The sequence below is a fragment of the Nerophis ophidion genome, linkage group LG13 (assembly GCF_033978795.1).
Source record: "Nerophis ophidion isolate RoL-2023_Sa linkage group LG13, RoL_Noph_v1.0, whole genome shotgun sequence".
Taxonomy (NCBI): domain Eukaryota; kingdom Metazoa; phylum Chordata; class Actinopteri; order Syngnathiformes; family Syngnathidae; genus Nerophis; species Nerophis ophidion.
In genome coordinates, this window is record NC_084623.1 from 32952997 (window position 1) to 32968707 (window position 15711).

At 38.2% G+C, this 15711-nt stretch overlaps 1 protein-coding gene across 1 annotated transcript in view; it reads right to left on the bottom strand.

Annotated features, from left to right (window-relative positions):
- Positions 1–15711, bottom strand: part of LOC133564462 (alpha-2-macroglobulin-like) — a 37293-nt gene that overhangs the window by 5553 nt on the left and 16029 nt on the right. Inside the window, exons 23-29 of the mRNA XM_061918794.1 lie at positions 14971–15054; positions 13175–13351; positions 11744–11819; positions 7329–7485; positions 7178–7252; positions 4509–4671; positions 914–1101 (exon numbers count right to left, since the gene is read on the bottom strand). Of these exons, the coding sequence (XP_061774778.1) occupies positions 914–1101; positions 4509–4671; positions 7178–7252; positions 7329–7485; positions 11744–11819; positions 13175–13351; positions 14971–15054 (920 nt within the window). The remainder of the gene's footprint in view (positions 1–913; positions 1102–4508; positions 4672–7177; positions 7253–7328; positions 7486–11743; positions 11820–13174; positions 13352–14970; positions 15055–15711) is intronic.

Sequence of the window (15711 nt, forward strand, 5' to 3'; positions counted from 1 at the left end):
TATAACATAGAATTAACTATACATACTGTATATGCATATTATTTGTGTGCCTAAATTTGTAATTTAATTGAAATAATTTTCGATTTAAATTGAAAAAATGTGTAAAAGCAAAAAGCAAATGTTTTTATAAATATTGTAAATATATACAGATATACACATACACGCGCAAACACACACACACACTTACAAATATGCACCATACACACACACACACATATATATATATATATATATATATATATATATATATATATATATATATATATATATATATATATATATATATATATATATATGTATATATATACATACATACATACATACATACACACATATATATATACATATACATACATATATATATATATATATACATATACATACATATATATATATATGTATATATATATATATATATATATATATATATATATATATATATATATATATATATATATATATATATATATATATATATATATATATATATATACATATGTATATGTATGAACGATTCCCGCTTCTGCCAACCCAGTCACTGCTGTTGTGCCCTTGGGCAAGACACTCTACCCACCTGCTCCCAGTGCGACACACACTGGTTTAGATGTAGCTTAAAGATGTAGATAATGGATTTCACTATGTAAAGCGCTTTGAGTCACAAGAGAAAAAGCGCTATCCATCCATCCATCCATCCATTTCCTACCGCTTATCCCTTTTGGGGTCGCGGGGAGTGCTGGCTATATAAATATAATTCACTTCACAATTTACTTCAGGGACACATTATACTATCATTTCAAATTGAATGCATACATAATGTTTAACCTCAACACTTGACTGGACTTGTCTGACCCTTTATGTCCCAGCACATGTGCTGTGAGATGAATTGTCTGCACTGTGTTGTTTGTATGTGTACCTGGGTAGAAGCAAAGCCTCCATATGGGTTCTGCTGCTTTGTCAGCCATCTGACAATTGCAGAGGCGTAACCCAGGTCTTCAACGGAAAGATTTTCATGAAGTTTGGCCAGCAGCACGTAGGAGCTGATCTCCACAGACAGAGAAGCTGAGGTCTCTGATGATGTTTGAGACCAGTAAATGAGACCACCTAAAAAAAACAAAGTTCATGATTGTTTTCATTGTTTCATTTCTGCAAATTGCAAGTCAGAGCAAAGACACCGCAGTATTATTTTAACATTCATACATGCATTCCTAACATGCATTAGCTTAAGCAAGAACTCGGCATAGTAGCATTTGAATAGAAAATAATACAATAGAACGTATTTGTCATTACCAGAGGTGGGTAGTAACGCGCTACATTTACTCCGTTACATTTACTTGAGTAACTTTTGGGATAAATTGTACTTCTACGAGTAGTTTTTATGCAACATCCATCCATCCTTTTTCTACCGCTTATTCCCTTTCGGGGTCGCGGGGGGCGCTGGCGCCTATCTCAGCTACAATCGGGCGGAAGGCAGGGTACACCCTGGACAAGTGCAACATACTTTTACTTTTACTTGAGTATATTTATAGAGAAGAAACGCTACTTTAACTCCGTTCCATTTATCTACATCAAGCTCGCTACTCGCTACTTTTTTTATCGATCTATTAATGTTTGTTTTGGTTTATGACAGAGCTTCAAAGTAGAATCTACGCATGCCTGTGTTTCACCAATCACATGTAGTCACTGGTGACGTTGGACCAATCAAACAGAGCCAGGCAGTCACATGACCGTGACACGTAAAACCCGACTTAAACATGTTGACAAACTTTTTGGGGTGTTACCATTTAGTGGTCAATTGTACGGACTATGTACTGTACTGTGCAATCTAATAATAAAAGTTTCAATCAATCAAAAGTGTAAAGGAAAAAAGACACTTTTTATTTCAACCGTACTTCCCGTCAAAAGCCTAAAGACTGATCGCACAGTTCCTGTCTTCACAATAAAAGCGCCGCTCCATCGCGCCTGCGTTAACAAAATAAGAGTCTCCGAAAGCCAGCGCAAACAAGCTAGCAAGCTACGGAGTTTGCTGCCAATGTATTTCTTGTAAAGTGTATAAAAACGAATATGGAAGCTGGACAGATAAGATGCCAAAAACCAACGACTTTCATGTGGTATTAGACAGAAAAGAGGAACTTTTTTCTCCTCCATTTGAAAACGTGGACGTCTGATTCTAATCAATGCAAGTCATCAGAATCAGGTAATACACCAACTTATATTCTTGTCTTCATGAAAGATAGGAATCTATATGTTAAAGACGCATGTATATTCATTAAAACACCTTTAACATGTGAACAAAAACGGCAAAATAAATAAATATAAATAATATACAGTATATATAAATGTATGTATATATATATATATATATAATATGTGTGTGTATAAATGATTTGTGTGTGTATGTATGATGTGTGTGTATATATGATATGTGTGTGTATGTATGATATGTGTGTGTATAAATGATATGTGTGTGTATAAATGATATGTGTGTGTATGTATATGTATATATGAGGTAGATCACCTCGACTTGGTCATTTACTAAGTAATTGCTAAACGTTGAAAAACTTATTGGGGTCTTACCATTTAGTGGTCAATTGTACGGAATATGTACTGTACTGTACAATCTACTAATACAAGTTTTAATCAATCAATCAATCAAATCAAATCAATGAATGCCTACTGAGGCTATGGTGCTGTTAAGTTATTGTGGCTCAATGTGCCATTTTTTCATTTTATTTTAATGTACTATTATTTAATATATATTATTGTTTTAGTTGCTTAAGAGATATTCCTGGCTCTGAATTTGCTCATTGCTATTTTTATGTTTTTGTGCATTATTTGTTGCCGTAATCAGGTTACTCATCAGTTACTCAGTACTTGAGTAGTTTTTTCACAACATACTTTTTATTTTTACTCAAGTAAATATTTGGGTGACTACTCCTTACTTTTACTTGAGTAATACATTTCTAAAGTAACAGTACTCTTACTTGAGTACAATTTCTGGCTACTCTACCCACCTCTGGTCATTACATGTACAACAAAACTGAAGGTGCACTCTCCCAAAGGGATGTAATCATTATGAGAGTTTGTTCTCTTATTTGTTTTTACTGTTTTGAATTATTTTTTTAAATGGTATTTGAACTAAAAAGTGGTTGGTTGGCATTATCTACAAGGGGGAAAAGCGTGAGAGAAACAAAACGCGATGTTGTGTAACTGTATATGCCTATAATTGTTTGAGGTGTACAACTGTTTAAAACTCATTCAATAATAGTGAGAGGCTTAATGTATTGGGATTTAAAATCAAAACTAGGCATTTTTAAGGGCTTATTGGTGTTAAGTCACGTTATTCTGCAGTTGTGATCTTTCAAAATCCATCCATTCATCCATTTTTCTATCTTTTTTCCCTTTTGGGGTTGCGGGGGGTGCTGGAGCCTATCTCAGCTGCACATGGGCGGAAGGCCGCGTACACCCTGGACAAGTCGCCACCTCATCGCAGGGTGACAAGGCAGACAAGATTCACACACTAGGGCCAATTTAGTGTTTCCAATCAACCTATCCCCAGGTGCATGTCTTTGGAAGTGGGAGGAAGCCGGAGTACCCGGAGGGAACCCATGCAGTCACGGGGTGAACATGCAAACTCCACACAGAAAGATCCTAAGCCCGGGGTTGAACTCAGGACTACTCAGGACCTTCGTATTGTGAGACACATGCACTAACCCCTGTGCGCCCAAAGTAACGTCTTCAAATAGTGTGATTATGTACATATTTACATATAAATGTATTAGATACAGGACAGCAGTGTGGCAGAGGGATTAGTGCATCTGCCTCACAATACGAAGGTCCTGAGTAGTCCTGGGTTAAATCCTGGGCTCGGGATCTTTCTGTGTGGAGTTTGCATGTTCTCCACATGACTGCGTGGGTTCCCTCCAGGTACTCCGGCTTCCTCCCACCTCCATAGACATGCACCTGGGGATAGGTTGATTGGCAACACTAAATTGGCCCTAGTGTGTGAATGTGAGTGTGAATGTCTATCTGTGTTGGCCCTGCGATGAGGTTGCGACTTGTCCGGTGTGTACCCCGCCTTCTGCCCAATTGTAGCTGAGATAGGCACAAGCACCCCCCGCGACCTCAACGGGAATATGCGGTAGAAAATGGATGGATGGATGGATGGGTGGATGGATGTATTAGGTACATATGTCCTGGATACATATTAGGTATTATGTATTAGGTACATATGTCCTATCTCTGTCCTGGATATATGTATCATTTACAGTAGTTGCTGATATAAATATGCTTTCAGTTTTTCTCCCTTAGCTTTGGTTACTGAGATATAATATACTCCATAATGTTGTGCATACATCTGATCATGGATACAATGGTGACATATGATGACAAGAGATTTACGACTGCTATTTACCTTAGTAAACTGTTATTTTCATAATACATTTGATGTGATAAGTTGAAAACAGGAAAATACAATTAAAGCTTGCGGACTAAAGATGAAGATGACTCACCTTCTTGTATTTTAGTTTGATCTAAGTGCTCCAGAAGCTGAGCACGGGTCTCCTGATCATTAGCCAAGGTAAAGACATAGGCCATCAGAGCTGTCGTGTAAGTGTTGTCCAGGCCGTTAATGGCCGCCTTGAGGCAAGACAGACTCTTGGTCACCACGGGGTCCTACAAAAAACAAATTGATCATGTTAATAATAACAATGAAGAAACAATGTGAAACAATCACCGAGGTCTCTTTAAGATACAATGCAACATGTTTGTGTTGACACCCCTCAAAGTGACTGATAACCGAAATTAAAACTAGTCATTGCTTGCAATACTTACCCCAGAGACAAAAGGAGAATCGGCCATAAAAAATGTTCTAAACTCCGGCTGTTTTGTTGTCATATTTTTCTTTACATGTTTTTATACAAATTTTTGTTAGGATTTCTTATTTTTCATTTCATATTCCCATTTCTACTGTGGTAATTTCATTGTGTCATGATCCATTATGACTGTTTTGGACTTATGTGTTTTTTTATCTGTATTGTGTACGTTTTCCTGTTGATTGCTCTTATTTTGGTTCCTCTTCCTGTTTGGTCTGTCTTTCTGTGACTTCACTACTGCATCAGAAACATTTTATCTTCACCTGGTCATGGTTTACAAATAAGAAGCTTGCCTCTCCCCGATTACCAATCAGTAGGGTTTGTCTGCCAGTGTTTGCCTTTTTTGCTCTTTGTTTTTGATACTCTGCTTGGCACATATTAAAGGGACCTTCTACTTCCACACCGCCTGCCTTCTCTGCATCCTGTCATTGTCAGGATTATTTGTTGATGTCGAACCCCGAGATGCAGAGAAGGAGGCAGGCATGGAGTGAGCAAACATGGTTTTAATATAAATACTAAGACAAAAACAAAAAAAGGGTTCAAACCAAAAGCACGTACATGGGCGGATAAAAAACAAAAGACCTTTAGCATAGAAGCTAACAAGAAACAAAAAGGAACTTTAGCATGGAAGCTAGAGGATAACCAACAGAAAAACTGGAAATAGCTATGGCTAACAAAAACAGCTTACCGCTACGACGACCAGGACAAGATCTAGCACGACAGGTAATAGCTGAAATGATGCCAGACACGACAGGTAGCAAAGACACAAGAGTGACATGAGGCAACGACAATACAAACGACAATACAATGATCCAGCCACTGACACAAGACAAAGGAGGTACAAATAGGAGCCGGCTGATTGGCAACAGGTGTGGCCAGATGCCAATCAGCCGCAGCTGAAGGGGAACACAGCACTCAGGGAACAAGACAGGAAGCTGACAAAATAAGAGCACTAGACAGGAACTAAGGACAGGAAATACAAAACACACTGAGGAGGAACACAGCACGCAGGGAACAAGACAGGAAGCTGACAAATTAAGAGCACTTGACAGGGACTAAAAGACAGGAAATACTAAACACAGGAAACAGACAAATGCAGAGGAAAAAACTAAAACATAGACAAACTGTCAGGAGCAAGCCTGACAGTCATCACGCCATGAACCGCAACCATGCGCAAAAGTAACATCTTGACTACAATGACAAAGCTTTTGTACACAAGTAAATTTGTTTTTCTTTCAGTGGCTAACAATCCCCCCCAATATTAAAAAGGAACATGCTGTTGGTCGCTGCGATACAATTCCAGGTAATACTGCCAGTGCTTTTATTTTTAAGATTCCTTTTCATGTTCACCTAACCAGAAGTCACTGTGTGCATGTTTTAATGCTGTGTAACTAGACAGTAGTTATGCTGTTGTTGTCGTTTCACGTTGCTTAGCGATAATGATCACGTTAATAATACTACAACATATGTCGACAAATGTGATATTGAAAATATCGCACTATCAATGGTGAAGTGAAGTGAATTATATAGCACTTTTCTCAAGTGACTCAAAGCGCTTTACATAGTGAAATCCAATATCTAAGTTACATTTAAACCAGTGTGGGTGGCACTGGGAGCAGGTGGGTAAAGTTTCTTGCCCAAGGACTCAACGGCAGTGACTAGGATGGCTGAAGCGGGAATCGAACCTGCAACCCTCAAGTTGCTGGCACGGCTACTCTACCAACCGAGCTATACCGCCCCACTGGTCATGCCCGCTTCCTTGTCTCGTCTTTTTATGGTTGTAATGCACACATTTAGTGGAAGTGCCCTTAATGGCTGGATCTTCACTAACGTGGTATTTACATCACATTTGGCAGACGCTTGTATTTGATAGAAATTTAAACGCATGACACAACTTCATGCCCTTTACTGATTAATGTGCACCACTTGGGAATTTGGTACACCTCTGTACCAGACCTAAGGTTCTGTACAAAAATTCTAAATATTACTTATTTTTAATGTACATTTATGGTACTAATAAATACTAATACAAAGCTGGAAAGTTGAGTTATTTTGAAATAAGGAATACATTTACCTTAAACAATGTAACATTTGTAACATCACACATCTTTGAATTTAATAAATGTAAAACAAGTGTTTTGTGTGTTCCACTTGGTCTCTGATATACATTAAGTTAAAGTACAATCGCCCATCATTTGACTTTAATCTCAAATGGCTTTTTACAGGTTTAAATCATTTTGGCATGAAATGTAGAGTGATGATGTGAATGGTGTAGAAAGGATGTTTTTGAGCAGGAGTCTACTTACATCTACAGGCATACCCTTCTCCAAAAAGGCAGCTGTGATGTAAGCACTGAGGGTCACTTCATCCGAAACACCGCCCTGTAGGAGAAACATCACTTTTAGTTCTCGTGTCACAACCAACCTCCTGACGTCACACAGAATGACACCACTTTACCTTCATTCTGTTATGAAAAAGTTTCCCTGACTGCTGGAAACAACCATTGTCTTTTTGTTTGTCTTTCAGCCATTCCTCGGAATCTTCCACAGTGGCAGGGTCAATGTAGATAAACGATGATGCTTTGGCAAAGACTCTCATCACGAAAGCAGTCAACCTGAGACAAATATGAGTGAAAACATACAGTCACGCTTTTGACACAATATCGATATTGGCGGGGAAAGGGATTTGCACTTATTTTTAATTTTACCTATAATTCACAATCATTGTGAAAGACATGACAACATATCGTAATAACTCGTAGATACAAATTAAATGAAAGCCAGACGGTCCTCTATTACCACCATGAAATCCAAAAAGCGCCAACAAAACTCTATTTCCATTTCGTGGCTTGAATAATAACCAAGTATTCAAGTTAAAGTACCACTGATAGTCACACACACACACTAGGTGTGGTGAAATTAACTTCTGCATTTGACCCATCCCCTTGTTCCACCCCCTGGGAAGTGAGGGGAGTAGTGAGCAGCAGCGTGGCCGCGCTCAGGAATCATTTTGGTGATTTAACCCCCAATTCTAACCCTAAATGATGAGTGCCAGGGAGGTAATGGATCCCATTTTTATAGTCTTAGGTATGACTCGGTTTTAACTCACGAGATACCGATCTCAGAGCGGACACTCTAACCACAAGGCCACTGAGCAGGCAATATCATAATATTAGTGATATTGTTATTATAAGTGCTAACACAGACAAACTATTTATAGCGGTGCTTGTGTGTCATGTTTACATCCTTCACTGGTCATCTGTTTCCTCGCTTCGCTATTCCCTGGAGGTTTATTGTATGTCATAAATCATGCCTCTCACCTGGATAGAAGAAGGCTGAGGATGTATTCAAAACTTGGTACACTTTGACAGTCAATTTAGACCCAGCTATGGGGAGAATGGCAGTACGTATGTGTGTATATATGTATGAATAATTGTGTACTGTATGTGCATTTGTATATACAGTATGTTTGCCTCCCAGTGTGTGCGGGACCCAAAGTACGACCCCAGCCACCCAGAGAGCCCAACCCAAAACAGTAGGTGCGGTGCCAAGGGAAGAAGGAACCACCGGCCCTACGCAGCCAGGCTGGCCAGCAACAAAAAACCAATACCTGGGTGAAGTGTGCCGCCCGGCAGGGCCAGCAACAGGCCTTAGACAGACATGCCCGGCAGAGGACAAGGCACAGGAGAAGCTGAGGACAGCCAGCAGTTTAGTTCCCCCCCCCCTCCCCCCCCAGGATTTTGAGTTATTCTTAATTTAAATGTGAATGTATATACATACTAGCAGTTGGCATCCTGATGACAGCAGACCTTGTACAGTAAATGATGTTGTATTATGTTTGTTGGCTCTCATAACATCTGCAGTGAGCAATAATCAGTGATGTTAAATGATAAATGGGTTGTACTTGTATAGCGCTTTTCTACCTTCAAGGTACTCAAAGCGCTTTGACACTACTTCCACATTTACCCGTTCACACACACATTCACACACTGATGGAGGGAGCTGCCAACAAGCACCCATCAGGAGCAAGGGTGAAGTGTCTTGCTCAGGACATAATGGACGTGACGAGGTTAGTACTAGGTGGGATTTGAACCAGGGACCCTCAGGTTGCGTACGGCCACTCTCCCACTGCGCCACACCATCACAGCATGTTGTTTAAATAAGCTATCTTACCCGCAGTACCAGACCTGTCTCTGACTGAAAATGTGTGGAGCATTATGAAGCGTAAAATACGACAACTTAAGCTGTACATCAAGCAAGAATGGGAAATAATTCAACCTGAAAAGCTTCAAAAATTGGTTTCTTCAGTTCCCAAATGTTTACCGAGTGTTGTTAAAAGGAAAGGCCATGTAACACAGTGGTAAAAATGCCTCGGTGCCAACTTTTTAGCAACATGTTACTGCCATTAAATTCTAAGTTAATGATTATTTGCAAAAAATAATTAAGTTTCTCAGTTTGAACATTAAATATCTTGTCTTTGCAGTCTATTTGGTTGAATATAAGTTAAAAAAAATTTGCAAATCATTGTATTCTGTTTTTAATTATGAATTACACAACATGCCAACTTCACTGGTTTTGGGTTTTGTACATAAAATTCCGGTGACAGAGCGGTAAGTGTTTTTACTGCTGAATCTGCAAATATGTTTAAGTTTTTACGTTAAAAATATATATAATCAAACGCATAGGCAATTGTGTAACAATATGATAAGGGGAATCCTTATACATTTATATTCACTAAAACAGTTGGCCCTATGAGGGCAGCCGTTAATGCGATGTGGCCCTCAATGAAAACAAGTTTGAAGCCTCGTCTCCTCGAGGGCACTAAATTTCCAATGTGTTTAAATATCACCCTCTTACAGCTTTCAGCACGTAATGCGTATGTAACGGGAGCCAGCCAGAGTGGCTGCACCAGATGTACATTGGTAAACCTCACTCCCTGAAAGCTTCAAATAGTGTGCTAGCCGCTGGTTTAGCAGCTCGTGCTTTTAGCCTAGTGGCTAGCACACATCTCCTCACTCTGTGATGGTAGCGAGTTTGCGCCCCTTGCACAGCGGTAATATGGGAAGAACACAACGTTGAGGCCGCTACACAAATCAGCACCCGTACATAACGTGCACGTGCTGAAAAAAAAAGCTTTGTGTGTTGTTATCTAATGTTAAAGGGGAACATTATCACCAGACCTATGTAAGCGTCAATATACACCTTGATGTTACAGAAAAAAGACCACATGTTTTTTTAACCGATTTTCGAACTCTAAAAGGGTGAATTTGGCGATTGAAACGCCTTTCAAATGTTCGCTGTCGAAGCAATGACCTTTCACCAGTGACGTCACAACAGGAAGCAATCCGCCATTTTCTCAAACACATTACACACACCAAGTCAAATCAGCTCTGTTAATTTCCGTTTTTCCGACTGTTTTTCGTACCTTGGAGACATTATGCCTCGTCGGTGTGTTGTCGGAGGGTGTAACAACACAAACAGGGACTGATTCAAGTTGACTTACGTGGAGTGTGCTAATCAGACATATCAATGGTCACGGCATGCTAATCGATGCTAACATGCTATTTAGGCTAGCTGTATGTACATATTGCATCATTATGCCTCATTTTTAGCTATATTTGCATCCAGCCTCTCCCTCCACCCACATTTAATGCCAATCGACGGATTCAAGTTGCACCAGTGGCACCAATCGTTGGTTAGAAGGCGATAGCCAAATTCGTCCTCGTTGCCGTTGTCTGTCGTGGTATGGCTCAATAGCTTCAGTTTCTTCATCAATTTCGTTTTCGCTATCTGCCTCCACACTCCAACCATCCATTTCAATACATGCGTAATCTGTTGAATCGCTTAAGCCGCTGAAATCCGAGTCTGAATCTGAGCTAATGTCGCTATATCTTTCTGTTCTATCCGCCATGTTGGTTTGTATTGGCGTCACGCAGTGACATCACAGGAAAATGGACGGGTGGATATAGCGATGGTGAAAATCAGGCACTTTGTAGCAGTTTTTCGGGGATATTGCGTGATGGGTAAAATTTTGAAAAAAAACTTTGAAAAATAAAATAAGCCACTGGGAACTGATTTTTATTGGTTTTAACCCTTCTGAAATTGTGATAATGTTACCCTTTAAGGATTTGGATAGCTAACATTAACTTTCATTGTGAGTATATCATATCATAACAAAATGAATGCAAGGTGTTAGTTGCTTATCCGAGACTACGTTTACATCTGGCGAGACAGCAATGAATGTCAGGCCTGAATGCCAACCAAATTCCTCAGGCCGAATAGCAATTTATATTCAATATATTGAGTAATTATGAAAAATACGGACACTTTTAAAAAGTACATGCACTTTTAAACTACTATTAATGACATAAGCTAGCCAGTTGTGGTCTTCTTGTAATTTTTGGTTTTAAAAATGTAACTTTTGAACAGACAGCCTCTTTAACCTCATGATGCGGACACTTTTGTTCCTGAACACTTTCTACTACACTTCTGCTTTGGAGACTTTGTATCTGTAAGTAATATGCAACTACACGTCTATTTTTTGGAACTTCACTACTTTATATTTACAAATGTTGTGTTTTAGACTGCAATATATTTTTCATTTCAGAACACTCGATACCTATGTCGAACTTTGGTGCCAAAGGTGTCATTTATTTGATTTCTAATGAGTCTGTTTATGTCGACATGTGCTTTAGTTTTGTATACTTTGTTATCGAGGAACAGTTTAAAATGACTACAACTAAACTACTGCTTAGTAAAACAGTATTAAGACACGCAAGTTGGTGTAAGTGCGCACTATTCAAATGTGCCATGTAACCATGCAATTTTAACAAAAAGAACACATATACTGCATTTTTGTATTAATTTTCTTACCAAGTGTTCTCCTCTCCTGTTCCAAAAGTGCTGTATCCTCCACTTTCATGCTTGTAGTTAAGTTCCCTCTGGTAACCTGTTCAACAATAATTCATATACAACAAGCTAATTTCACGTTTGACAGCACAGTTGAGATCAATATGAACAAAAACAGAAGAATGTGTACATTATACAACTCTTATTTACCGAATTATCTGGAAACATATTTCATGAGATAATTTGTGATAAGTGAAATATTAATAAAGCATGCAATTAAAGTTAATGACTTTGGTATTCCATTTAAAAATCAGATACTTTTAAAGTTGTCAAATTACCAGTCGAGGTAATCATTTGATCCATGTCAGAAAAAATGTACGCTTAGGCGTTGTTATTTAAATATTATTTTGTAACTCCTTTTTTCAATAGTCTGAATTTTTCAATGTTTTTAGAAAATTGTGGCAAGAATGAAACTGACCTGTAATTTGTTATTTGATCTTGTATAAAATTATACATTACTTAGGCATGTTGGTGGTTGTGATATTTCCTTGATGACCATTTTTATAATTTTCATACCGATTCTGTTACTATCAGTGAATGTTTTAGATGTATTTTTGTTTAAATTGTCGATTATTTATTCTTTTCATAAGTGTGTTCAGAACATTTAATTGAAATTCCTGTCTGTGTTATCCCACCGATTATAACATATTGAAGGCTTGGGAGTGTTTTCTTACAGGATTGGTCCTATTTGCCCAAAATAGTTGTTAAAATCCATAACAATTTCTTATTTATTTTCCTTTCTGTCTTTAAAATGTTGAAGGCATTCTGGGATCTTATTAACACTACTCTTTTTACCGTATCTCTTATTCAAATGTAGATAATGGGTTTCACTATGTAAAATGCTTTGAGTCTCTAGAGAAAAGTACTATATAAATATAATTCACTTCACTTTTCTTAATAATACATGTACTGTTTAAGATGCCTAACGTTACTTTAATGGTATTTTTATTTTGTAGTTTATTATCACTAACCTGCCTCCTGAAATTATTGTTTTTATTGTATTGTTCCTTTTTTTACCTCGACAATCAATTTTACAGAATCAACAAAATTCTGAAATCAATAATCATTACATAGAAAATCATCAATAATAATTATGCTTCTGTCTGTTTGCCAGAAAACAAGATTACACTTGCAGCCTGAGGAAGTCATCAGGTCTATTACCCGTGTGTCTCACTTTGAACAATTTTAACATGAAGAGGATTTATTTTCTTTAAAAACCAGTACAGTTTTGAAAAAGTCAAATGAGGCAAATTAGTTCTAAATTATTTTTACAAGCTAAAAATACATGCATTTTTCTAATTCTGAAAGATGATTTGCGAACTTGAGAAATAATGTCAGCGCAGAACCATAGGTGTAAAAAAAGGTTGATAAAGGAGGTTGTTCACAGTGACTCACCACTAGTCAGGAACTTGAGAGTCTTTTCTTTGATGGCTAGTGTCAGCTGCTGTGTCTGTTGAAGATACTGGAGGATGTAAACATTAGGAGCTAAGAGCGCCATGTTTTGCTCGCCGCATCCATACGGCATCCTCAACAGTCCTTCGAGATTCTTCAAAGCCCGGCCCAAGATGTCTCCTGCATGCAGATATTAACTTGCTTTTACGTCAAGACTCAATGTTGAACAACTTATTATATGCTGATTGGTTGGTCACCGAGCCTTTCAATGTCGATCAAAAACACAAATCTCACCATGCTGATACTTTGTTTTTGCTCCCCGGACTGATAGAGGTGGCTAGCAGTTAACTGTGTAAAATAAACTATATAAACTATGTTCTTTAAAAGTTACATTATCACTGGAGGACAGGAGGACGAGGCTAAGCATGTTACGCACAGAGTAAAATACCCCATGGTAATCTCTGAAGTAGCTACTTAACTAGCATGAAACAATACAAAAAAAGGATGCCAATTAAAGTTTAATAAATGTAGATGGAACCACGTCACAGTCGAAAGTAATGAATTAAAGAGAAATTAACAATTAGATTAATGAGAGTCTATGGAGAGCATAATATAACATTCCCCTGTTGCTGTGTGATTGCCAGGTGTACATGTAACGAGAGGGCAGATCAATTCATATATTGGTAATGTCGATACCAAGGGTAGTATCAGTATATGATCAATACTAGAGTGATTACACAGATATTTGTATCTTTATAAAATCTAATTAATAATAATTATTATTATTTCCGAACACAGAAATATTCTGAGGGCAAGGATTTAAAAGACAAGTTGATGGGTTTGTTTTGTTGTTGTGTATTTTGGACGTTATTTGGCTCAACAATTGGCAGCATACATCTTTGATGGGAACACCCCTAACAATAAGGCCTTACTAACAACATGTAAATTTACATGTTGGAAATGGATCACTAAACAGAATGAAAGTAAATTGGTTATTGTAAAATTCAATGTTCCTACAGTAAATGTGTTCAAATTGAATGTTAGCGAGGTCATACTATGGTAATTCAGTTCCGTGTGCATTACACGCGCAGGTTTATGCCAGTCAAAGTTCACGGTTAATGTTGTACTGATTGAAGTACTGTACTATTCAAAAATAAACCAAAGTCAAATAAATATTTTTAAAAAGATGTTCAGAAATTTGAAAGATTATGCAATTTGTTGTTCTTATTGCTAGACCTGTGTGAACCAGGACAAGGGTGCGTTGGGGATGATGTGGTGAAGTTAGGAGAGTGGCCGTGCCAGCAATCTGAGGGTTACTGGTTCAATCCCCACCTTCTACCATTCTAGTCATGTCCGTTTCCTTGGGCAAGACACTTCACCCTTGCTCCTGATTGGTCCTGGTTAGCGCCTTGCATGGCAGCACCTGCCATCAGTGTTTGAATGTGTGTGTGAATGGGTGAATGTGGAAGTACTGTCAAAGCGCTTTGGGCTCCTTAAAAAGGGGTAGAAAAGCGCTATACAAGTACAACCATTTACCATTTTACCATTTTTTTTTTCCACACCTGGGACACAGTCCTGAAGAGGTCAGACTGCAGATGGCGCTGTCAGCCTGCTACTACAAGCAGGAAGACAGCCCCAAAAACGGTTTAAATCAGCTGACCAGACATGTCACAGCAACATCACGTGACAACGTCTGAGGAAGGCAACAGTTGTACCCGAAACCGTCAGGTACGGAAATAAACACACAGGTCTGACTATAAGAATAACAAATTGCATGAATATCAAATGTGTTAATTTACCTAGGACAGATACTGAGCCATGGGCTGATCCTTCAATCACGTTGCTAGGGAGTTGTATCTCTTCTTCCTCCTTCAGAGTTTCTCCTGTTGTAGAGACAGACGGATAATTCAGTTGAGAGATCAACTTCCAAAACTAAATCAGTTACTTCAGTGGTTCTTAACCGAACCCCACCAGTTTCATATGCATATGTTTTTTTTTTTTTTCAAATTCAAGACACCTGCGATAAGGTGGAGACTTGTCCAGGGTGTACCCCACCTTCCGCCCGATTGTAGCTGAGATAGGCGCCAGCGTCCCCCGCGACCCCAAAAGGGAATAAGCGGTAGGAAATATATGGATGGAAGACAAAGTTATATGTTTTTGTTAACACTTTAGTATGGGGAACATATTCTAAGTAACAAAGACTTAATTTAGAGTTAATTGGACACTAGGGGAACATAATCTAAGTTATAAAGACTTAATTTAGAGTTATTTGGTTAGGGTCAGGGTTAGAAGGTTAGGGTTTTAAAAGGGCAATGCCGAATAAGGCATTAATAAGTACTTAATGACTAGTTAAGAGCCAATATGTTACTAATTTGCATGTTAATAAGCAACTAATTAATTGTGAATATATTCCCCATACTTAAGTGTTGCCATGTTTTTTTTACTGGTGCATAAAATTACGGTGCATGAACATCACCTTGTTCAAAGGAGAAAACCAACGCAGTGTCTAAACTCACAGCAAATTACACACCTGCAAATCA